Source organism: Pristis pectinata, chromosome 2, assembly GCF_009764475.1.
Source record: "Pristis pectinata isolate sPriPec2 chromosome 2, sPriPec2.1.pri, whole genome shotgun sequence".
In the NCBI taxonomy this organism is placed as follows: domain Eukaryota; kingdom Metazoa; phylum Chordata; class Chondrichthyes; order Rhinopristiformes; family Pristidae; genus Pristis; species Pristis pectinata.
In genome coordinates, this window is record NC_067406.1 from 54,579,622 (window position 1) to 54,606,130 (window position 26,509).

The 26,509-nt window shown below is 37.6% G+C and overlaps 1 protein-coding gene across 3 annotated transcripts in view; it reads left to right on the forward strand.

Annotated features, from left to right (window-relative positions):
- Window positions 1-26,509, forward strand: part of rgs7bpa (regulator of G protein signaling 7 binding protein a) — a 48,280-nt gene that overhangs the window by 16,003 nt on the left and 5,768 nt on the right. For 2 of the 3 annotated variants that reach the window (XM_052043413.1, XM_052043423.1), the window contains exons 3-5: window positions 18,686-18,816; window positions 23,769-23,919; window positions 23,987-24,057. In XM_052043413.1, coding sequence (XP_051899373.1) covers window positions 18,686-18,816; window positions 23,769-23,919; window positions 23,987-24,057 — 353 coding nt within the window. Of the gene's footprint in view, window positions 1-18,685; window positions 18,817-23,768; window positions 23,920-23,986; window positions 24,062-26,509 lie in introns of those variants that run through there. The other variant, XM_052043431.1, reaches the window with a different exon arrangement.

Below are 26,509 nucleotides of genomic sequence, written 5' to 3' on the forward strand. Positions count from 1 at the left end.
TAGAGCATCACATACACCTGCACCCCTCAACTCCTCTCTCAACCTGCCACACCTTCAGCATGAGAAGCTGGATCCTGCTGCTTAAAACCTTAATTTATACATCCATCACAGAATAGTTATCATTTAGATGTTGTTGATGTTCATTGACTCATATCATTGGTAGCAACTAAGTTCTAGGACTTGTGGGGTAAAAGATCAGAAAGGTAAGAGGCTGCAGAGGTTTGAAGCTCAAGACAAGGATATGTTACCTTGATTCTGCATAAAGAGGCCATTGATTTTAGCAAGCACAGGAATCCCAATATTGTAAGCTTTTGCATGAAGGAACACTTGGTTATTGATTTTTGATTAGTTGAAATATTTGAGTGATGAAAATTCCTTATGAAAATATTTGATTGAGGAATTCTCACATTGATGAAAGTGTGGTTTAGTGATTGAAGAGTAATTTGAAAGTGGTGGGTGTAAAAGGGAAACATTAAGGTGGATGAGTCCTCAGGGCCTGATGGGATATACCCCAGGTTATTGAGAGAGGCAAGAAATGACATTACTGGGGCCTTGACCATGAACTTAGTGCCATCTCTAGCCACAGGCGAGATCCCGGAAGATTGGCAAGCGGCTAATGTTATTCCGTTATTCAAGAGGGTAAATAGGGATAATCCTGGAAACTATAGACCATTGAGTCTCACATCAGTGGTAGGGAAGCTCTTGAAGGGGATTCTTAGGGATAGGATTTATGAGCATTTCGAAAACCATGGCCTAATTACGGACCATCAGAATGACTTTCTGTGGGTCAAGTTGTGCCTTACGAACTTGATTGAGTTTTTCAAGGAGGTGATGAAGGTGATTGATAAGGTGATTGTGGATGTCATCTACATGGATTTTAGTTAGGTGTTTGACAAGGTCACTCATGGGAGGCTTATCCAGAAGATTAAGATGCATGTGATCCATGGTGACTTGACCATTTGGATTCAGAATTGGCTTGCCCATTGAAGACAGAGGGTAGTAGTCGATGGGACTTATTCTGGCTGGAGGTCAGTGACTGATGGTGCTCTGCAGGGATCTGTACTGGGACTTCTGCTGTTTGTGATATATATAAATAGCCTGGATGAAAATGCAGATGGGTGGGTTAGTAAGTTCAGAGACAATACAAAGGTTGGCAGTATTGTGCATAATGTGCCAATCTATGCTGTGCTGTTCTATGTTCTAAAAGGGAAATGCTGAATACTGTTTAGGGAACTGACTAACTGTTGAGTATAAAGTTCAGCTAAGAGCCAATGCTATACTCACAAGTAAAAGTAAATGTTGAGCAATCATGCTTTTTTGCACATTGTGAAAGTTAAGATAAATCAAAGCATAGACACATTTTGTTTGGTTCAGTCATATTAGTGTAGGTAGTACCATACTCATTTCATAAGTGTAATGGAAACAGCATTTTCATAATTATGCTATATAAATATACATAGAAATGTGATTAACATTTGTAAACTGCAGCTTGCACATCAAATTTGTGTGTGTAAGAAATATACGTAAACACTAAAGAGGTAACAAAGGGTAAAATAAGATGTTGAAATGTCAGTTGTTCACATGTGATATATTTATTAGATTTTATTATAAACCTATTTCAGTGATAGCCTAATCAGCTTGCTTCATCCCCATTTATTTGAATTATTGATACTCCATAAAAATCCATTTCTATACCATAGAACTGTTCATGTAATTAGCCTGCTGAACAACATCTTCTCTCATCCTTTGCAAGCACTTGACATATTCATTTAATTAGTATATCATGTAATACCTGGCAATAGCTGCCTAGGAGAATCAAGTTTAATTGTATTCTAGAAAATGTCTTAGAACTGCCACACTTATCAAGATCTAAATAATGGAAACCTTTGATATAAAAGAATGGGAATCTACTTGAAACAAGAACTGTGCAGCCTCAAATTTCAAGATAATATCAAGAAGCGATAGTTATGCAAGTGCTGCTTTATAAAAAGAACATGAAAGAAAAAATATCACTGGCTTATTTTTTTGCATTGCATTATCATAATCAAACCTAATATAACATGCATAGTTTTAATTATTTACACCATTGCATTTTAGAACAATGATTACAATCTGAATAACAGAGGATTTCTGAAGCCAAACACAAAACATTATTGGTTTGTATGCAAAGTTGTATATTACCCAATTTCATGGTAAGCACTTTTTCAAAACTGGATGTTTAATTTCATGGATGATTACTGCACAGTTTTTAGGGTAATATGCAAAGCGAGTGCTGTTTATAAATGTAAAATGTAATGTTGTAAATAGCATTACTTGTGTATTGAGCTAAGTGAGTGGAGTTTCAAGAATAGAGAGTTGAGTTTCTGATCAGAAGTATGTCTGTTAGATAATATAACCCTATAACCCTGGAGAATTGCTCATCTGACTTGAGCAGAATAGATAACAAATTCAGTAAAATTTTGAATATTTTAAAATCATGTCTTTAGTGATGTCTATAATTATAGTACTAGCGTCTATAAGTGATTCACTGTAATTTCCCTTGGAGTACTCAAAATAACTTTTTCAATCCCTGGAATAATTTTTTCCCAGCTCTCATAGTTAGCAGCATATGTTTTTTGTTCATTTTTTTTGGACACACTCGCGCGTGCGCGCACACACACACACGCACGCACGCACGCACGCACGCACACACAGTAGTAACAGAAGTAGAGATAGGCAGATCTGTTGATGGAGAATGCGTGGTGTCCGAAAGTCAGCTCAGTATTATATTAGGCATTGAGTTCACAAATACATTTTTTTACGAATACTTATTTTTATTTGAAACAAATGAGAAATAATTATATTTAGAAAGATTCCAAAGTAACATGTGCACTAACAAATGTAGATAATGAAGAAATGGTCAAATGCAAGATGTACAAGTATCTCTATGCTAATTAAGCTCCTTTTGTAGCGGTTGCTACCGCGGAATAAAACAAGACGCTAGTCAGAGGATTGCCGAACAAGAAATGGTTTATTTTCCCGCCTTGCGCGGGCCCTTTAAGGGAGACTGTTCCCGCCCAATGAAACCGGCAATGACGTAAGTATTACATCATCAAGACTTTCCCACTCGCAGGTTCTCCCCGTTGCTCGGAAAGACGAGGCCCGCCGCCATCTTGGGCCTCGTCGCTCCGACGCCGCGCGACCCGACTGCCGAGCCGGTTCGCCCGACTAAACGGTGAGTCGCCACACTTTCTAGGAAAATACACTAGATTAACCCCTGCTACAAAAGTCCCAGCTAGGGAATACTTTGCTCACTTTACCTGACTTTTGCCTGACTGCAGGTCATTTGTCATGCCCTAAGTACACATAATTAACCTGCAAATTGGAGTTCAAAATATAAACATTTTTCTTCATTTATTAAAGATATGGCAATTTCTGCAACAATCCCATATGTTGGAACAGTGTATGATGGGGCCCATTTGCCCTGGATAGGAGGTGCGTCTGGTTCCTGAAAATCTGTTTTTCAAATTCCAAGTTTTGTTTCTATAGGGCTGTTAAAATTCATGACCTCTACTACCTAGAAAGAAGAGGATAGCAGATACACAAAAAAGCATCATCTCCTAATTCCCTTCATAATCAAATGTGATCTTGACTTTGAAATAATTTGCCGTTCCTTTGTCATTGCTGGGATAAAAAAATCTGTAAAATTTTATCACCATATGACTTTCCTTACTACATGGTCTGCCACGTTGGAGAAGATAGCTTACAAACAATCTTCTCAAGAGCCATTAGAAATAGGCAAAAAGTATAAGCGATCCCTGCATTATGGCCATTCAGGGGAAATTTGCTCTTACCACTAATCAAAATTTTGTGATGTGGAATAAAATTCACTCTCTCAGAATTCATGTGACTAAGCAGTAAATAAATACAATTTTTATCAACTTAGATTTCTTGATGCAGATGATACAGCTTCGTGTTATGGAAAATCACAATACGAATTGTTTTGTACGAACTCAACCCCACCCCCACCCCCAGGTAATGTGGGGGTTGCCTGTACTAGCCCTTCAGGTGATGTATATGTCCTATTTATGAATAGAAAAAAATGAACATCCATAATTTCATCCTAATATTTTTTATGATTTTTGGAGGGCTAGATGGCTTACTCCTGCTCCTATTTCCTATGTTCTTATACAGTTATAAGGTCTGGTAGTAATTCCTCAGTTTAGTGATGAAACAAGGAGACAAAAGGAGACAACTGGAAAGATCTTAGAAAAAGGTTTCGAGCGATTTCATTGGTAGCTTCAGTTGACTGCACATTCTAGGTTGCTTGTTCTCATAACTTAATAATATTTCAGATTGTACTTTTTTCTCATGTTCGATTGATGTTTGACTGAATCTGCAGTGTCAGTTGCTGCTGTGGTAGGAAAATTAATTTCAATTTAGGCATCACCTCAAGAGGTTTGGAAAGGAATGGTGCTTCAGTTACACAGAGCCTTGGTAAGGGTCCGCCTGGTGTACAATCATCTATGTGTGGGCACTGAACAATAGGATTGACATATGTTGATCTACAAATATTGGAGATTGCAGCAGGTTCATTGAAATGCCACAGAGCATTAAATGGCCACTTATGAGGCCAGCATATTCCTGGCTTGTATGCTTGAGCTTGGACAGTTCTGGGGTCATTCACTCAAAATCTTTAAAATGATAAAGAACTTAACAGGCTGGATACAGAGAAATTGTTTCCTTTTTTGGCCAGGGGAAGTTGAAATGAGACCTGCTTCGTTTGCTGACTTGAAAAATTGGAAACGTTTTTCACAAAAAGGTTGGTGGAAATTTGAAACTGTTTTCCTGTCAAAAAGGCTGTAGATAGTTGAAATATCCATGACTGAATTGGTTTTTTATTGGATAAAGACATCAAGGATATGAAGCAAAGACAGTCAAATGGATTTGAGGTACAAATCAGCAGTGACCTAGTTGATTGGCTTGATAGCCAGCTTAATAGCCTTGAGGGGCTACGTGGTCTACATCTGTTTTCCAATTCAAACAATTTATAATTATTAAAATTATCAGAAGGTGTCAGGAGTTGTAGATAATGGCTTTATCCTCCTGTGCTTAGTAGTATACAAATATGTTAAAAATATTGTATCTGGAAAAGTAGAACATCCAAATGTGATATCTGAAATGTGACAAGCCCTGCCAAATACAGTACTTTTTTATATATTGTTAGCCATTTCACTGAATAGCATTGCAACACTTTATTTTATGTGGTAGATAAAGTTCAGAATACACATAATGAATATTCAACTTAACCCTTATTACTCATGAGCAATATGTTCCAGAGATACACGCAAATATCAAATTTTGTGAATTATAATTTTGGCTAAATAAACTGACCATTTTAATGGCCAGAGCAAAATGTACCCAATAAGTATTTAGATAAATACCTGAATAAGCATTAAACAATATCATAAAATTAAAATCACTGATAATTATAGTACATCACATGCTCAGAAGATTGCTGTAGTGTATATGCGCAGGTTCAGAAACAGCTAGACATGAATCTGGAGTTTGTTATCCCTGTCAATGGACCTGCTTTAATAGTAGCAGGTGGAGCTTGGGTTACGGTTATTGGAAAAAGATAAAACAAAACCTTTGCCTTCTGCCCCTTATAACCTCACCGGAATCAAAACAACCACTAAAATAAGAAAGGCAATATCTCAAAGTAAACCAAAATACTCTGTTGAGAAACAAAAACAATTTTCAGGCCCTGGTGTAACTTTTTTGTGTTTTATGCTTTTCAATGACCATTCTCGCTCTCTTTCCACTCACTCCACATTCTGTCACCAGGGAAGCAAAAGGAAATTTACAGACGCTGTGCTGGGTGCAGACTGATTACCTGCATGTCAGTAATCATCTTAACAAAGCCATTGTCTACCACTCCCGACTCCTTATGGTAATTTTAATAATCAAAATTTGTTTGAATTGGAAGGAAATGGGAAAGTGGATTATAGTGGGTTAAAGTTGGCAGGTGAGCATAGGATGTCTTGGTAAAGAACATACTTTATGGGCAACTGATTTGCTTTCCTTTTTAGTTCTTCATGAATCTCTGAATATATCAGAGCAACATTGATTTCTCATTTCACTTTAACGCTGCACTCCACAGATGGGTCGTATTCAAACAGCAAAGCAGTGAATATCCTTGCTGCCTTAAAATGTCGGCCATTTTCTGAAGAAACCTAATGATTTTTTTCACTGTAAATTTCATCCTCCTCATCCTGAACACATTCAGTTCTCTCACAGCGTCTTCCAGATCTTATTGATGAGTTCCTCTCTCTTTGCCGCCAGCAGTTTGTTCACTTCTTTCTCTAGCTCATCAAATCCTTTCCCTCTTACTATGTGCCAACTCCACAATCTATTTGACTCCACCATTCAGCAAAAGAAAGCTGGTGAACCCATTCACAACTTCCCTCCACAGCTTCCTCCAGCCCTCTTAACACCCAAGGCGCTTATATTTTTCTAACGATGTAATCTTATATCTTAGAGTCATCATATTTTTTTTCCCTTTAAACCAATTTTGCAGCACCAGATATACCATTACCACTTAATTGACACTTTAAGGTCATCGTGAAAAGAAACATTCATCGATAATAAACATGTTTTGATGAGATTACAAAAAAAAGATAGTGATAGGCTTGCGGGGGACACCGTAGTGTGATGCTGTATGAGTGACCAGTTAGTGTTATGGTGTTATGTTGTCTGAGCGGGAGACACAGTGGTGTGATGCTGTATGAGTGATCAGTAAGCTCCACGGTGTGAAGCAGTAATAGTGAGTGGGAGGTGTTATCGTTTGATGCTGTATGGATGAGCAGTAGGCGCTATGGTGTTATGCAGTATGAGCAGGCAGGGGAGATGCTTTTCATGAAGAACTGCAATGTATTTTGAAGCTTCAGGTATATATATTTTTCCCAATGTTCCATAAGTGCAGGTCGTGGATAGTGAAAACAATACAAAACAAATCCACAAATGAGAAGGGTTGAGTGTACACCATGAGTACTTTCTGCATCTATTCTTTAATATGATGGGTGTAGAAAAATTTATCCAGTCTATCTGTTAAGCTTAAGATTTTGACATCATCTGTATTCCTCCTTGCATGAAATTTCGTCTGCCACTAATATGCCCATTCCAGCATTGGACCTATGTCCTGTTCATTGTTTCCATATTTTCAGGAGTTGCATCATCTGCAGGTTTAGAAAGTTTACTGTCTTTGCATACCTATTATGCAATTAATATGAAAGTCATTAATATGTGCAGTGCAACCTCAATTTAACAGGTGTGTCAGGGCACCTTTAACACTTGTGTGATAAGTTACTTGCATTGTAATTGAAACAAACGTTTACTTAATCTTGGAACCCCTTTTCAAATAAAATACAATACATAGACAGGCAATTTGAACAGATTTCCGCAACTTACAACCACATTCTCTGCAGTGAATTTCTAAAGTTGTACCCTATGGCTACAATTTGTGGAATAGATCACCAGCATTGGATTGCCAATCCTTTTCCAGAAACTCCTGCTCTCTTCTCAGAATTGTCGGAGTGACTTTCTTTAATTAAGGTCTGTAATAGTCTGCCAGGAATATTCCCGCCTTCCTGTGATCCTGGTATAAATGAACACCATCATGAGGGATAAGGTAACACTCACAGTATATCCAAAACTGCAATATAATGAAGAATGTTATATCGAGTTTGTACTGTACCCAAAATAGCAGCAGTCCCAGTGCTCACCCTCATGGAACACTACTGCTTATCTTTCTGCTGAGTGAGAAAAACAACCATTTACCACCACTCTCTGCTTTCTATTCTTAGGTCAGTCTCTTATCCATGTTTCCACTGACCTTTTTATCCTATGGACTTCAATTTTGCTACCCAGCCTTTTACATGAGTTTCTATCAAAAGTCTTCTGAAAATTCACACATCTACCGTATAACTTTCATCAACCCTCTCTTCTACTTTCTTGAAAAAAAAACACATTAATCAAACACAGTTTGCCTTTAACAAATCTGTTCTGCTTCTGTATTAATTCAGACTTCTCAATTGACTATATATGTGTTTTTCTGCTTTATCATATCCTAAAACTTCTGGTTAAAACTGGGATACAAATGCATCAATCTCATCTTTGTCCTCCCATGTTGATCTCTGGCACTGAAGTATGAGGGGTTAGGTACTCTTGGAGGCTCCAGCTCCCATTAATCATTCAACACATTCACCTGAGAACTGTAAAGCTTTGATTTGATCTATTAGTTTTAGGATGGCTGAGCTCTGTTGACATACATGTTGTAGCTTTAAAAGTTTGGAAGCTATTTCTGCTGTACACTGCTGTTAGGCATGCTGTGTACTCCTTACTAAACCAGGGTTGATTACCTGTCCTGATTGTTATGGTAAAATGAAGGGTATGCTGACCATGAGTGTAGTGGAATGTAGTTCTGCTGCTGATGCTGACAACACCTCATGGATGCCCACATAGCACGAATGAGGATGTCTTCAGTGTGAAGATGTGGCTTTATCTTCACAAGGACTGGATGATGATCATTCCTAGCAGTCCAACAGATAGATTGATGTAAATAAGATATAAGATAAGATATTTATTTATTAGTCACATGTACATCGAAACATACAATGAACTACATCTTTTTGCGTTACTGAGAATGTGCTGGGGCCAGCCCTCAAGTGTCACCACTCTTCCAGCGCCAACATAGCATGCCCACAGCTCCTAACTTGTACATCTTTGGAATGTGGGAGGAAACCAGAGCACCCGGAGGAAACCCATGCAGACACACTGGGAGAACGTACAAACTCCTTACAGACAGTGGCAGGAATTGAACCCGGGTTGCTGGTGCTGTAATAGTGTTATGCTAACTGCTACACTACCATAGACACAGTCAAGTAGGTTTAAATCTCATGGTTATCTTACTACCTGTACCGAGCCTGGTTTTCAGCTGTGTCCTTTAGGAATCAGCCTTATCAGAAGGGCCTGATAGCAATAATTTATGATTGGATTATGAAAATACGTTCAGAGGAACTTGATAAAATTAAGAATGAATGGGAAAGAGAACTCCAGATACTTTTACCTGCAGAGACATGGAAGAAAATTCTTCAATTAGTTAATACATCTTCAATGTGTGCTAGATACTCTTTGATACAGTTTAAGGTGGTTCACAGGACCCATATGTCCAAGGACAAGTTAGCCCGTTTTTATCATCATATAAATCCTATATGTGACAGATGTAATTCGAAGATGGCTTCCCTGACACATATGTTTTGGTCCTGTCCCCTTTTGGAAAAATATTGGAAAGACATTTTTAACATTATTTCATCTGTATTGAACATTGATTTACAACCTCATCCTATTACTGCAATTTTTGGGTTACCAGTGATGGAATCTCACCATTTATCTGCTTCTGCTCGTCATATGATCACCTTTGTCATATTAGTGGCCAAGCGATCCATTTTGTTCAAATGGAAGGATCCAATACCTCCCACCACTTTTCAGTGGTTTTCTCGAACTATAGCACGTTTAAACTTAGAAAAAATTAGGAGTGGTACTGTTGATCCTTCGCTTAAATTTTCGGAAGCTTGGAGTCCATTTATTCAGTACTTCCATTTGATATAATTTGACCTTTTTCAGATCCCTTTCAATAACCCTTGAATATAGAGGAGCGGAGTTGATGACATAATAATGTTTTTTTTCTTTTTAATTGAAGAACTATCAGTCCAGTCTTCTTTTGAAGTTTTTGGTTTATTATCAATTTTTTTTTTGATTTTGGGGTTCTTCTTTCATATAATTAAATTTCATTTCTTTTCAATTTTTCCTTTTGTATTTGTTCACTTAATAAGAGAACGGGAGGTCTAGATTACTTTTTTTTACTCCTTGTGATTATATATATTAACTGTTATGATTGCTATCCTGATCTCTTTGCACCATATGTATAATTACTAATGTTATATATATTATTTTGTACTAATTTGAAAATTAATAAAAAGATTGAAAAAGAAAGAAAGGAATCAGCCAGCTCAGTCAGTGATGGTGCTACTGAGCCATTTGTGATGTACATTCTGTACACTTGCTACTCTCAGTGCTTCATGCAAGTGATATTCAAGTACTAAATCATCTGAACCTGAAGTGATTTGCACACAATGTCAACTTCATGGGATCCAAAGTCATAATTGATGACTCTCTCAGCCAATTCCTCCTGATTGCATACCTGTTATGTTTTCAGCTGTGTCAGGTCCATCTTACCAGTGGGACAGGACATGCTTGTAAATGGTGATTCATCCCATTAGATAAACTAAATTTAATGCTCTGTTGAGGTCGATTACTAAATACAAGGTGTAGCTATTGAGAAAGTTTTGTTTAACATAGAACAGTACAGCACAGAAATAGACCCTTCAGCCTATGATGTTGTGCCGAACTAATTAAACTGGTAATTAAATGTCTAACTAAACTAATCCCTTCTGCCTACACAATGTCCAAATCCCTCCATTCCCTGTACATTCATGTGCCCGTCTAAGAGCCTCTTAAACACATCTGTTGTATTTGCCTCCACCACCATCTCTGGCAGTGCATTCCAGGCACCCATCACTCTCTGTATAAAATACTTGCCTTGCTCATCCCCTTTGAACATACCCCCTCTCACCCTAAATGCATGCCCTGTATTATTAGACATTTCAACCCTGGGAAAAAGATACCTGGTGTATACCTTATCTATGCCTCTTATAATCTTAAACTTCTATCAGTCTCCCCTCAGCCTCTGCTGTTTTAGAGCAAACAACCCAAGCTTGTCCAACTTCTCCTTATAGCACATGCCCTCTAATCCAGGCAACATCCTGGTAAACCTCTTCTGTACCCTCTCCAAAGCCTCCACATCTTTTCTATAATGGGGTGACCTCTGGTCCTCTGTTAAGGTCCTCTGTTGGAACCTTGTTCAAACTCCTAGTGAAGCACAGGAGATATTAGCATGGAAACACAAACATGGAGTAGTAAGTTGACACTGAAAGGTTGGATGTATTCTTGATTTAAGAATTTGACATTTTTGAGAATGCATGGCAGTCTGCTGAATGATGCATATAAACTGTGAAAGGTTCTCTAGGGGAAGATGCTGATATGTGCAATCTACAGTGGAATGGTGAATGTATTATTTATAAGGAGATTTGTTATGGATGAAGTAAATATTTTTATGCTCCACACCCCCTTCTCCACTTGTAGCCCAAACACAAACAATCCACCAATTATCTTCTAGGCTAATTTCTTTATCATTGCCTTGCAAAAAAGCCCATATTCTGCTGGGATGATTTTGTAAGTGATTGATCGGTCACTGTAGTGAACATAAGGTTAAAATCTTGCCCTGCTCCTACAATTAAGACTAATTGCAAAACAGCCACTCTTTATCCTCTAATACTAAGAATTTGGGAGCTCTACAAAAAAGACACCATTCTTTAACCATTGTTATCTCTCAATTGACTTAATGAAGCAAAAATTGTTTTGCGTGTCATTCTGGAGTAAAATGGCCATCATAGAGTCATAAAGAGATAGACAGATACAGCATGGAAACAAGCCCTTCAGCCCACCGCCCATGCTGACCATGAAGCACCTACCCTAACCCATTTAATTGCCCCACATTTCCCTCAATTCTCCCCAGATTCGACCACTCACCTACATAGGAGCAACTTACTGTGGCTAATTAACCTACCAATTCCCACATCTTTGGGATGTGGGAGCAAACTGAAGTACCTGGAGAAATCCGTGCAGTCACAGGGAGAACATGCAAACCTCGCACAGATAGCACTGGAGATCAGGATTGAACCCGGATCGCTATAGCTGTGAAGCAGCAGATCTACTAGTGGATCAGGCTTGGAATATACATCCCAAACAGGATTTTGGATTAGCCGCTTATTGAAGTTTCAGTAATGCAAGATCACAAACTAAAATTATAAATATAAATGTTAGTTTATTATACCCCTTTAAGGTTCTTCATCATTATTAATTCAGGAACAACATCTGTTTCCACAATGGCACTATGCTGGGCACAACAGATTTTTAATCCATTTAATTTTGTTTTCTATTTTATTCTAAATATGACATCCTAACAGTCATCACTAGTCAGTAGCAGTTAATGCTTTTAGCAGAATAGAGTCTGCAGCCGTTACTATGTAGCACATTTAACACCACTGAAAAGGCTTCAATACTGTATATACTGATCTAATATCTCCCTAAACTTTTCTTATATCTAGTGATCTTGCACTTATTAAATTTGTTCAAGATTTCACAAACACAATGGTAAGATTGCAGGACCTTTTTTAACACTTAAGGGCACTGTGGGTTGTTGAGGAATAAAGCAAATGTCAACCTACCTGTTGTAAATGACATGAAGCACAAGCCATTTTGAAGCCTTGAATATATTTGCATGGATCAGGCAAATTACATTCCCCAGTCTGAGTATCTATTGGAGAAGGTAGGAAGTTGTCTACCATATGGGAAGGTATATTTTCCTGATGGAGGTCCTGAAAAGACTAGCATCACTATACTGATAGGAGCTTCGCATATTTTATCCTCAAAATGGCAGTCATGGTCATCAGTATGTTACAGGACCACATAATCCTTTTACCTGAAAATGGCCATTCCAGAAATCTTTCTGTAGGGCAGTATAGTGGCACAGCAGTTAGTGCTGCTGCCTTACAGCTCCAGAGATCGTGGTCAATCCTGACTTTCAGTGCTGTTTGTGCAGAGTTTGTACATTCTCTCTGTAGCCATGTGGATATCTTCCTGATGCTCTAGTTGTCTCCTACATCCCAAATATATGCTTGTAAGTTAATTGGCTGCTGTAAATTACCCCTAGTGTAGGTTAATGGCAAAAAGGAATCTAAAAGAAGTTAATGGGCATGCGTGAGAGCGGATAAGTTGCAAAAGTACAGGGATATTAGGAGGTGGAATGGGACCAATGGGATTGCTTCCCTGGGTGCTTGCATAGACATGATAGACCAAGTGGCCTCCTCTGTGTCATTACAAGTGTAAGATACAATAAGATAAAGACACTTATTACATTCCTCTGTAATTTTAGTGGATGCTGATTTCAGAGACTTGCAAGCCAATACAAGCTCTTGGAACTAATTATATTCATGTCCAGGGAAGATTAGATGTAGATGTGTTGTAAATGTGTTTTTAAAATAACATTCAGAGTAATTTGATTGGAATATGTTTATCAGTTATATGCTATGATCTTACAGAATAATTTTCAGGTTGCTATCGGCATTATATGATTATTTTTCAGAAAGCTGAAGAGGGAGGTTAATAAAGGAGATTTGACATTTCCTGTAGAGAAAAAATGAATATTGTTGAACAAGCTGTGCAGATCTACTATTGTATATCTCATAACGGAGCTTGGTAAATGCTGAGAGGAAATTGTGCCCTCATTTTCCTCCACTCAACAGCATGTGGTACTCCACAGCAGTATTCACAGCAAAAGAGATAAGAAACTTTTGTCAGAGTCAATCCGACCTCTAATCATAAGACCAATAGGAGTCCTTGAACTATCCTAACAGTTTCTGTTAGATCTCATTGGTACAATGCATCAATTAATATATTACTGAGGATAAGGACTCCCAAGCAAGGAGATACTACCCTGGAGCAAGATGAATGACTAATAAACAAACATTACAGCAGCCTGATACTTGGTGAGTGGCAGCCTATCTGGCTGTCCAAATCTTGTTTATCACACTTGGCTGTTTTAATAAATGGAACTGTTACCCTGATATACCTCACTCAGATGATTTAAATAATACTGCTCAGTGCAAGAAGAGCCCAATAGAAGGGGCCAATGACTTCTTTGCAGAGGTAAGAGTGAATCCCCACCTCCTTGGAACTGACATCACAACCTTCTTAGACTCCTGCCCATTTTAATTATGTGACTAACACTGGACGCCAGTGGTGGTTAAACCCTTGTATTCATGCCATGGTGTTGAGGATTTTCAGGCTCAGTGTCAGGACCACAAAAGCATAGTGACTGTTTCTGCTTTAATGTGGACTTGGATTAGGTTGTTATACAATTCTTATAGAATTTTAGTAATAGAGTAAAAGCAAATCAAAGTAAAGTAAGTAAAACTCCATGAACACATATTTTGCAAACCTTTGTAGGATCATTGTGTAGTGGATCTGAATGTGCATTTGAAAAATATCTCTACTGTTTACCTATATGACTTAGATGTGGCTTTATTTGTCAGAATGCAGTCTATCAGTTAATGGTATGTCTGGAGGAAAAGATAGATAAAACAATCTGCTCCAAAATTAAAAATGGTAAATTGGAGTGCTTTTAGAATATCTAAGTGGTGTGGGATCACCAGTGTAGAATTCCACATTCAATTGTATATTTCACAAGGAGCACAGATAATTTTCATACCTCAAGGAATTCTTGAGTCTCCTTTCTTTTTCCAAAAGGTCAATAGGAGCAGTAGTGGGGGCCTGAAAGATATAAGTGACGTCAGGAAATGCGGCTCATTGATCCTATGATGCACCCTTAAACAACTTAGAACATCCAGTAAGGCAAGTAGGAATTGGGCCTGATTAAACTGTGATTCATATACTTGCATTGCACAACTTGTGTCAGGATAAACCAGCAGAATTAAGGTAATGCTGACTAATGTAACAATATTAAAAGAAATGAAGCCTCTTTGTGAACAAGGTATAGTTACAACTTGTTCTGCAGAAAAAGAGAGCATTATGATAATAAGTCACCAGAAGCCGAATGTTGATTCATTGGTTATTACTGACATGGCCTTCCACCAAGCAATGTAATCCAATAGCTAGGGGTCTTTTCCAGGAAGTCTTAAATCTTTATATTTTAGTTCTTATCATTTTTACAGTTGCTAACTTGTCTTTTAAAACATTCCTATTGTTAATGTTCAACGTAAAATACAAATATAAAATATAAATACATAAATAAAGCTACCATTGGAAAATTCTGTGCAATATTTTCCCCAATATCAGTAAAAACTTAAGAAATAAAAAGAGGAGGACGTCATTCAGCTACTTGCTCTGGCATTCCATTCCATTGTTAGTTTTATATTTAGCCTCAACTCAATTTTCTTTCTTGATCTCCACAACCTTTGGTTCTCCTGTGGTCTAAAGCATCTATTTCAGCCTTGAAAATACCTAATGACTCATATTGGAAGATGCATTATCCAACAGACTGGGATTACGCAGCTTTTGAATTTGGGCACTGTTCACAGGTACTATGCCAAAATAACAGCATCTGTGAAGGCAAAAGGTGTAAATCGATGTTTTGGGTGGAGACCTTGCATCAGGACTGAGAGAAAAAAGGAAAGATTACCAGTATATAGTAATATGAGGGAGATGGAGGGGGGGTGGGACAGAGGCTGATAGATGATAGGTAAAATCAGACGGGACAAGGCAGGGTGGGGGGTAGAAAGGTGAAGAAAGGGAGAAGAAAACTAGGTGGATGGGTAGGTGTGTGTGTGGGAGGAGAGCATAGGGGTATGGGTTATGTGAAATTGGGAAGTGCAATGTCATGTTGATTAGAGGTATAAGTAGATCAAAAAGATCTGTTCCGTGATTTTGTTTATTCTCCATGGACATATAAGGTTTGTACTTTGCATAGAAAAATAATATTTACTACAAGGACCTTTTTGTGGCATTTTATATCACCATTATGCTTTTGTAAATCTGCATAGATTTTTAGATCTTTTCACACTGCTGTGAATATTATTAATTCCATACTTGGCTACTTTTCCCATATACCTACATTGAACTACGGTTGCCACCTTACCTACTAACTTTCCTAGCTTCTACATCCAGCCCTACAGCCTGCAGGATTTCTGTGCTCCTCCATTTCTGGCCTATTGATTATCAATGAATTTATTCAGACCACCATTAGTATCCATACTTTTAGCTGCCAAGGTCCTAAGCTCTAAATTCCATCCATAAACCTCTCTACCTTTCTTAACTCCATTACCATGCCCCTTAAGACGCTTCTGTGATATCTCCTTGTGAGTTTTGTATCAAATGTTATTAAGTAGCATGTTTCTTAATCACTGGCAGTGCTCTTGCTTAGTTAAGGACACTAGACGTGAATAGTTCACTACTGGTATTGTTTCTGAGTGCAAAAAATCTTTTAGTTCAGACTATATTTAAGAGCAAAATCAATATTGAAAGGCAACTAGGTAGCAGCTAGTCTTTCTTTAGCCACCAACCTTGCTCATGAACGTAATGATTCTCTTGTCTAGATTGGGGGATCGCTTCGTCAAGCACCTTTACTCCATCCACCATATCAGCCAGGATCTCCTGGTGGACAGCCATTTTAATTCCACTTCCCATTCCCACACTGATATGTCTGTCCACGACCTCGTCTACTGCCAAGTTGAGGCTAGATACAGATAAGAGGAACAGCACCTCATTTTCTGCCTTTGTAGTCTCCAACCTGATGGCATGAACATTGATTTCTCTAACTTTCAGTAACCACTCCCCTCTGTCCCCATTTTTCCCTTATCCCACTGGCCCGATCACCCTCTTTCCCCTTTCCTGCCACCTTGATCTGCCCATCACCCACACATTCCTTCCTCCAGTTCCCCTCCTCACCTCCTTCCCTCTATTCCATGATCCACTGTCCTCTATTATCAGATTCTATCTTCTTCAGCCCTTTACCACTTCCACCTATCACCTCCCACTTCTTACATTATTCCCACTCTCCCCCCTCCCACCTGCCTATCATTTCCCTCTCACCTGGATCTATCTATCACTTGCCAACTCTTGCTCCACCCCTGTCCTCCACATTCTTATACTGGCTATCTCCCCTCTTTCTTTCCAGTCCTGATGAAGGGTCTCGACCTGAAACGTCGACTGTCCATTTCCCTCCATAGATGCTGCCTGACCCACTGAGTTCCTCCAGTGCTTTGTGTGTTGCTGAAGATTTACAGCATCTGCAGTCTTTCTCGTGACTCTCTAGTCCAGTATTTTTTCTCCACGTGGATTTGTTTTCCCAATTCAGCAGGACTAACTGAAGTCTTGATATGATTCCTGTACTAAGAGTTGTAGTTGACAAGGTATAATTCTAGTACATATTTTCCCAAGTGACTGACTTATTTCCAGCAAGGTTTAGACATCTGTAAACAGAAAAAATGGCACATAAGCCTAGAAATTAGATCCATTTTCATATATTTTTCTCGTGTAAATCGCACATAAGAATGGTTCCACCAGAGTAGATTGAGCCAGCAAACACTTCTGGATGAAATGGTTCTTTCTGGAAAATTCACTCAGAAACTTCCAGGCCAGTTCACCTTAATGCAACTAATGTCTTCAGTCATACACCTAACTACATCACAAGTTTCGTACTCCCATACCAACATAAATTTGAGCTTCAAAGTGCAACTTATATGCAACTTACCACCTTCACTAGGCGCACACAGATAAATGAGGATCATGCAGAGATCAGCAATGAGGCGTCAGTTAAAGGGTCTGCACTGTGATACCAATGAGCACACACAGTATCTGTCAGTCTCAGTTTTGAATGTTGAGGATAATAGAAACTGCATCAGAAGTGCTCCCTTAACTATTTACAGCCTCTTTGTTGAAATCGTGTCTTAGCTGCATGCTGCGATCATCAACCTACTCCTAGCTGTGGTATGGAACCACTTGCAGCATGGGACTTAATTGAGGCAGACTTTTTCACTTAAAATGTGCAGACACACAGGAGGTCACTGCCCTACTGACCTGCATGTTCCCTTACCACCCTGGCAAGTTTTTAGACAGTTGTTCTGTGGCTACCATGGGGAAATTATTTTAAGATCTGAAGTGCTTCCTAGTGTTCAGTTCTGTAAAGATATGGCATGGCAAGCTCTTCACTCAGCTCTCAATATGAACCATGCAGATCCTGTTTTAGCACATAGATTCCATCTGCAAAACCTCTGTTGCTGTGTGTCTGCCATATGTTTGCCCATTTTTCACCAGGATCTGATTGTGTGATGGCTCTATTCACAGCTCATTTAATGTACCAAAAGAGGGTGAAATCCAGTTTCTAGGCAATGATGACAACATGGGTATGATTATGGAAATTGTTTCTTCATAGTAATATATATATATAGTTTTGTAAAGTAATAGTCATGTTGCCATTTTTATTCATTTTCACACAGGCATAATTGTTCAAAACAAAAGAAATAATCTTTTCTCCTCCAGCTTGTTTGCAGTCTTCTTAATACTCCCACGCTACAATCTCCATTATTTTTTTCTCTGAATAGTGTAGAGTTACCTATTCTCAAGTGCCGATTTTTATTTTATTTTACCTTTGAATGAAAACACTAAGATTCACCGAATGAGTAAATATTATGCAATGAGCATTATACAGGTCTAATTGCAGTTGGTTTGCAGCTAAACTTCTGATTGCTGACTGATGGTATTGCCTTTGTCATCTGTGGATGTGCATAATGCTAAGGTAGTTAGTAATCTTTCTCTCACACTTTTCTCTATTTCCTCTTGAAATCTACTCTAATACTTTTAAGGAAAATCTCCATTAGTTCTCCAGTTTGTGTATTTTCAGTATGTAACCAGATAAACTTGGGTAAATGACATTTATGTAAGCACTCATTTAAATGTATCTATATACCACATAATTCATGATGTATGCTGCAAATATTATGTGATGCAGGGCTGAAGATGGGGAAATCCATCCAGAAATCTGCAGGCTTTATATCCAACTCCAGTGCTGTCTGGAGATGTATACAACAGAGATGCTGAAATCAGTTTGTCTACTAGGATCCCTTCAACTTCATTGGAAAGGTACTAATACCTTTTGTCTATTTGTCATTTAGAATCTGGGAGACTACAAGTGTGGAAATTATTACTGTAAAATCTGTGGGTGGGTAAAAAACTTCAAACTGACTCTTTAAGCTGGTTGGAACATGAAATTATGTAATGTTTATATACAGAATATGTCTTCAGTTGCTTATGGTAGATACATAATATAAAATCAGTTGCATGTTGTTTTCTGCTTATGAAATTCTGTTCCATTGAAGCAGAGTACAGCATGAATCCATTGCCTTCTTGTGTGTTTAGTTAAGACAGCTGAGAATAAATTTCTGGAACAATTAGCTCTTGAACTACTTGTGAGTTGCAAAGGATAAGGATAGAAATAAATTATTCATAATGCCAGGAAGGGTCCATGATGGGGGACTTCTGCATTTATACAAAATAAGATACTGTATAAGATTGCAAACGAAATATTAGAATATTCAAATGACACCAAATTAACTTCTTTCTTTGAAGTTATCAAAAAGATTATTGAGGCTTACCTCAGAAAATTAATGGATCATTTGCACCATGAGATATTTTAAATTAATCACAAAAAAATCACCGCATTTCTCGATTTAGAAATGCACCCGTTTAATTTGAATTTGTTAATTTTAGCCATGTATTTGTCCTGCATGTTCCAGTATTATACTTTTAATGAACATTTGTCTTGTACTGAACTATTGACAAGTATCATCCTTGTAATTGTTTAAATTCTTCCTTTAGCTCCTTGAATTTATTCTTTTTAAAGCAACAAATCTGGCTCAAGGCCTTAAATAGAATAATCTTCTGATCATGCTAAATTTGATTGTTCTATAGTTAATATCCTCTGGAGTGCTATGATTTCCGTTTCTTGCTCATTATCTGGGTTAGTTATGAATACTACATCATGGGGAACATGGCCTCTAGTGACTCTCCTTAAGCTGAGTTGTTAAGTGGTTTTGCATTAATTTTAACAACTCTGGCTCAATATCTCTCGGGTCCTACTAATTTATATTGGGTTAATTGAAGTCTCCCATTAAAATAACTTTTCTATTCTATACACTTTTCTTATCTCTTCAAATGGCAAATTTTCCTCCCTGTGTGAGCTGGTGGGCAGCACCATTGTCTCTGCAGAACTCAGGAATCTTCACTTCTGGCACATCAATTTCTGAAGCCATTAAGAGTCTGTGCAAACCTGTAAACACAGCATCCATTGCATTAATGATTTCAGCCTGAAATCTGTGAAGAATCAACTGTTCTAGTAATTGGACACACATCTCATTTTAAAATGAAATATAGTGGTGGCCTACTATTAAAATGCCATGGCAAAAACTGCACAGCAAACATTTGCAATGACAAGTTGGCAAGGCATGGTTACTTTCCATCTGGGGTCTACCCAGCTGGATGTATGTCCAGGAGGATAGGATGCCAAACAATTTTCCCCAACTTCTGCTCTTAACATGAGTTCTGAAGGAACAATGAGCAAAAGAGCCACAATCCTGAGGCATATGCCACATTGAGGAGACAACTTTCAATCTATTGGAGATTTTTGGAGAATCTAAGTGGCTTGTATCTGATTCCACAGAACCAGAAAAGGTTAGTGTTTGGGTGGGTTGGGACAGGAAGTACTCCTGCCCTTTCTAACTGTAAGCACTGTGGTAAAGGTACTTCTCTTCTCCACAAATTATTCATCTCTGGAAAGAAATGAAAAATTTCCTATTTCCCCTAACCATTTGGGCTCCCATTGGTACCCACAGCTCATGAGTAGCATTTAATGAGTACTAAAGCCAAATTTGGTTCAGACCTCAGGACAAAATGTTATTGCCAACTTCAACCAATTCACTGAAACATAAGTGTCACTACCAATTATAAGCAATGTTTAAAATAGTTTAATGGGTATAAGCAGCACAACCTTCACATTTGTGTCTAGGATCCAAGAGCTGTCAGTCTTCCTCTAACAGTGGTACCACATCCACAAATCACTTGGAGAGCTCTGTGATAATTGGTGTACTTAGTTTTCTTTGTAATAGTTTTTTTCATGTCCTGTGCATTTATTGGCAACTTCCTTTCATTCTTTATAATATCATACTGAATAACAAAAAGTTTTTCTGAATACTTTTCATATTTGAAGTTCTATGTCCGTAATCATAAAATATTAAACTTAACAGAGAGAGCAGAGTTTGACAGTGACAGTTTACTAAACCTCATTGTTTACCTTTAGCTATAGCTGCTACTATAGCTGAAGATAAAATGCTTTACCTTTTGCGCTAACATTTTTTAGTCAGAAGCATCCACATTTACATGTCCTATTTGACCTGTTTTCCCAAAGCATGCTGCATAAAAATAATAGATTCCTTTCTAAATGAGCCTAGTGACATATGGAATCTCAATATACATTAAATATTAGGGTTCCTGACTGGTCCATCATCTTTCTATGTTTAAGGCTTACATGAGAACAGTAGTGGGTAAATCTCTAGAAATAAGTTTACCTTTTTTGTCTTGACCTGTTTTACAAATTAACTTTTGGCAAAGAGTCGATGTTGGCTTAGGTCAATGTCTCATAAACTGTTAGGTTCAGTTGGTTAAATTTTATTTAATGAAATCAAAATGCCAAAGTGAATAAAAAGAAAAATTATCCAGTCTCTGAATAGCAATCAAAATCATGATAATGGAAATATACACCAAATTTTGTTGAAAATCACTGAAATCTGCATAGTTGCATTATTAAGTTAATGAGCAGAATGAAATCATTAATTGTTCAGCTTTTTTTCTGGTTCCTCATTGGTTTTGAAATTCATACGATAAAATCCTACCAGTTACAGTGGGATAATTCCCATTATAAATTTCTCGTAAAGGCCTTCCCAAAGCAGCTAGGAAATAAGATATCTGTCACTAATATCTGGGAGACCGGGGATTACTTAGATCCTCCAAGCAAATGTAGTATATGCCTTAATATTTTCACAATGCAATTTAGAATGTATTCATTTATTTTGTCACACATTGCACTGTGTAGAAATCTTGAAACTCTGGATTACCAGCATGAACTTTTCTCAACAGGAGCACATCATGGGCATGTGGGCATAATTTTAATGGCTACAAAACTCTCCTTGTTTTTCAGCCATTAAAGTTAATGATCAGAAGTTCAAGAGAGGTTTAAATTAGGCAGAGTGCTTTGTGCACTTGATCCTCTGAAATGTGTTCCCAATGAAAAGACCTTGTGCCAGAAGTGGAGACTTACAACTTTGGAGCTTGGGCGTAAGAGTCCTACAGTTTTTAAAAAAACAAATTTGCTGGAAACTTTAGCAAGAAACTCCAACTAAAATTAAAGGCTCTGGAATTGAAGGTATATCATTTATCTGGTGAGGATATTGGTTAGATATTAGAACTCAAAGAATATAGGAAATGGTTGTGTATTTGAATTAAAAGGAAATGCAATACAAGGATAGTGCAAGGATCTGTGCTGGACCCTCAACTAATCACTATATAGGGTTTTATTGACAAATTATACAACTGAGAGGTATGCCAAGAGAGCTATACCAAATATGTCAATGACACAAAGATTGATAGTACAGTAAGTAATGTGGATGGGGACATAATATTACAAAGTGACATTGGATATTGATGAATTAAGTAAGTATTCAAAATAATGGCAGGTGAATTCTAACACCATTAAGGGTGAGGTTATCCACTTGATGCCCGTTAAATATTTCAATGATAAAACTGTAAGGACAATGGAGGCCCAAAGAGAGTTTTGGGCCATGTTCACAGGTCACAAAAATGTACCAGTTTGGGACTAAAAAAAAATCAAAAAGGGTAATGTTTCTATAGTTAGAGATCAGAACATAAAAGTGAGGAAACTTTGCATGGGATCCAAAGCCACAGATAAATATCATCTGGAATCTTCTGTGCACCTCTGTGCACTATGATGCACCAGGATGTTGCTAGGTCTCCAAGGATTACATTATGAGCGAAAGATACACGTTAAGATTGTATTCTCTGAAATAAATAAGATTAATGGTTTTATTGATTTGGGGTTTTAGGACTTTGATTGGATAGATAGAGAGAAAGCGATTCTGCTGATGGAGAGTCCACAACCAGAAGACATATAATCCTCGATTAAATTCTCCAGGGGAATGGAGAACGGTGAACAGTTGGAGACAAGTCACAACCTTGAGGGATTGGAAAGTTAGGGTGGGATTTTTGGGGATTTAAGATGGTCAGGAACTCGAGGGCTGGACCTTGAGGGTCAAAAAGTTGTGGGGGTGGGTTAGTCTAGTGTTTGGTGGGGAGCAAGCTAAAGGATCAAAGTCATGCATGACACTTGCTATTTTTTTCCTTTTTGGGGGGCTTGTTGTGGGTGTCATTGGCAAAGGCAGCATTTATTGTCAATCCCAATTCAGTACTGCAGTAAAGTCAGAGCCAGACCATTCAGGAGAGAAGTTCAAAAATACTGTTTCACAAGAGTAGTAGTAGAAGTGAACTCTGTCCCACATAAAGCAGTACATGCTGCCTCAGATAACAAGTTTAAATTTGAATCTAATATATAATAATACCAAGGGCTTGAATGCCCTACTTCTTATGTAAACACACTGAAGACAATTAACAGGGGTGGGTAAATGTTCTTTATCAAAAGAAATAATAATTCTAAAGTGTGATGCAGAGGCTCTCCCAAATTTTCTCACAAGATCCTGACTGACCTGTTGTGCATTATCAGATTTGTATTTTTCCTTGTTTTCTCTGTTTTATAGGAAAGTATGTGGCAAGAAATAGTGCTGTTTATTGAACTTAGATTCTTCTGCAATACCTGAGACATTGCTTCAGTACATTTAGATGAAAGTAAATGTTGTTATTGAGTCATTATTTATTAGAAACTTCATAAACTTGATAACATTTCAAAGACGGTAGACAGTGGCCATTAATTATGATCACTGCTGTCTTTTCCCTTTCTTTTAATTTTAAAGAAAAGGACACCTTGGTGGTTCCCAAAGTGATAGACAGTAGAAAGGAAGAGAGTTCCCAAGCTCCAATTTTAGAAGATACACCATCCTCTCCTCTCCAAGACCTTCAACCGTATTCGTGGCATGTTTCCACAGATATAGAAAATACTGAAAGGTTAGTAAACATTTTAATTTTAAATAGTGTTCTATTTACTTTCTCATTTAATCATCTCTTTTTACAGAGACATACGAGAAATGAAAAATCTTCTAAGCAAACTCAGGGAGACTATGCCTTTACCATTAAAGAACCAAGGTAAGTATAACTCTTTATTCACCATATTTTAAGATAATTTTTTAACATTTCTTTCGAACTAGAAACTTGATGATGGCTGCAGACTGCACACCATTGCAATACTTGGTAGGAAACAAAAGTGCAGACTGTGGGCTGAAGTGGACAGATTGTCAGTTTTCATAGACAATGGAATAATTTGACCTTCTAATTTTAAATATCAGCCACAGTGGAGAATCTGACTAATGACCAAAGTGGAGCAAAATGAATGATTTAATTTCATCTTACTTTTTTTTCTCATTCTATTTGGAGAGAACACAAAAGTAAAGGTTAAATTCCACTCAAAACTTTGCAATTTTGAACTGTTATTATTGTTTCTTTGAACCAAAAATAGAATTGTGAATATTGTCACGAACCAGCAACAAAAGAAACACACTGAGCATGATTTAGTGTTAAAAACTATTTTATTAATCACTACTATTGATAATACGTAAAATAAAAGTAAAAATGTTAGTATGTTAGAATTCAAGAATGTTAAACCTCGAACGTTAACCCCAAAACTAAACTCTTCGTGTGTGTGTGTGTGACAAAGTCCAAAACTCCCAGTTCCTGAATGGTTCTTAAAGTTCAGTTCCGCAAGTCATAAGGTGAAACATGAACAAGGGCTTCTTCAACAACCACCGTTGTCTGAAGATAAGATGTAGATGTAGAAAAACATAGAGAGAGTACATACGAAAACCAAATGTTCCACGATGGAACCCAAACGACACTTCAGTGTTTACTCGGTAGTGACTTCCTCACCCCGAAAAGCATCCGAACCGTGGTCGTCCACATACAAATACCTGTTTCCTTCTACAGGTCAGCAACAAAGTGAACTCCACCGGATTACTTCCAACTTCCATACATGGATTTCAGTGGCAAACACAGTTATTGTTTCTCATCCATCGATAGAGAAAACAAGCAGGCTGGTGTCTCTCTCCCTTCTCTCTCTCTCCTTCTTCTTCTTCTTCTTCTTCAACGTCATTACGTCCTTTATCTTCTATTGATGTAAGCACGCCCCACACACACATACACACACACTCTCTATCTTAAAGGGACTTTCACTGAGTCCATAACAATATGAAATATCCATATGTAATTTTTCTTATGTATCGTAGTAACATTGCCATGATGATCAGAAGACATTATTTTTGCTCAGTTGAGTCCTGTTTATTCTTGTTTATCTTTTATGCCACATAGTATCTGAAAAATTACTGAAATATTTCTCTGGATGATCATTGCATATGTTAAAATCATTGAGTAAAGTAAGAATTAAATGTTGGAAAATACATTCAACATGCACCAGACTTTTCCATATGTGCTTCTAGCAGGTGAAGTACTTTGGGAATGTTGAGTCAGAAGTTTACCCTTACTGCTGACTGACTTTGATAACAATAAGAAAGGCTGCTCACTTAAAGATATGCAACTTTAAAGATATAATAATTTTGCATCTGGTGTACATTGCTGCATTTCCACGGTTTTTAGCCTTGGCTGAAGAGCTCCTGAAAGTTTTTTGTATATTACTGCCTGGAGTAAAAGCTAATGCCCCTTGCTTAAAAACAAAAAAATACAATCTCCCTTTTAACTTTCGGTATTTGGCCCATTTCCCGACAAGCTTTGGATGTTGAAAAAGTAGAAAAATTGAATTCTCTAGCATCTGAGTGAATAAGAAACAAAAAACAGCGTAAGATAGTTAAAGGAATAATACCTTTAATCAACAGTTATGTGGTGGATTGATCCCATTCATATTTTATTAATCTCCTGTGATGAACCATACTGGTATGAAATTTGCTAAATTTCAATGTAAATGCAGAGAAGTGATGTGCAGGGATCCAAATGCCATCAATATATGTATAAACTTTGAATAGATATATGAAATCAAAATACACTTGTTAGTTTAATTTAAGTTTGCCCATACCCTTAAGCTACCAATAGTTGGTTAAGGATAACTTAACATAAAAGAAAAACTACAGATACCGGAAATCTCAAAGTAAAACAGAGAATGCTGGAGACACTCAGTAAGACAAGCAGCAGCTTTGGAAAGGGAAATGGTGTTTATCCTTCTGGTCTGAAACCCTTCATTAGAAAGCTGAGTTTCTCTTTCCACAGATGCTGCCTGACTCCTGAGTGTTTCCTGCAGTTTCTGTTTTTTTATGTTAGTTAAACGTAATTGAATTTCTGAGGTAGTGTAATGTTACATTTCTGAATATGTTAGTGGTAGTACTTCAAAATATATTACTCCAATTGTTTACCAGTGAAGATAGGTTTGTCACTGTATAAAACTGGGGTACAGTACTGGTGAGGACAAGTCTGTTATTGTATAACACTGATGTACAGTATTGCTGGAGACAGGTCTGTCAGTGCATTATACTGAGGTACAGTAATGGAGTGGAAAAGTATTTACTCCAATTCAGAATGCTGGAATTTCTCAGATTTT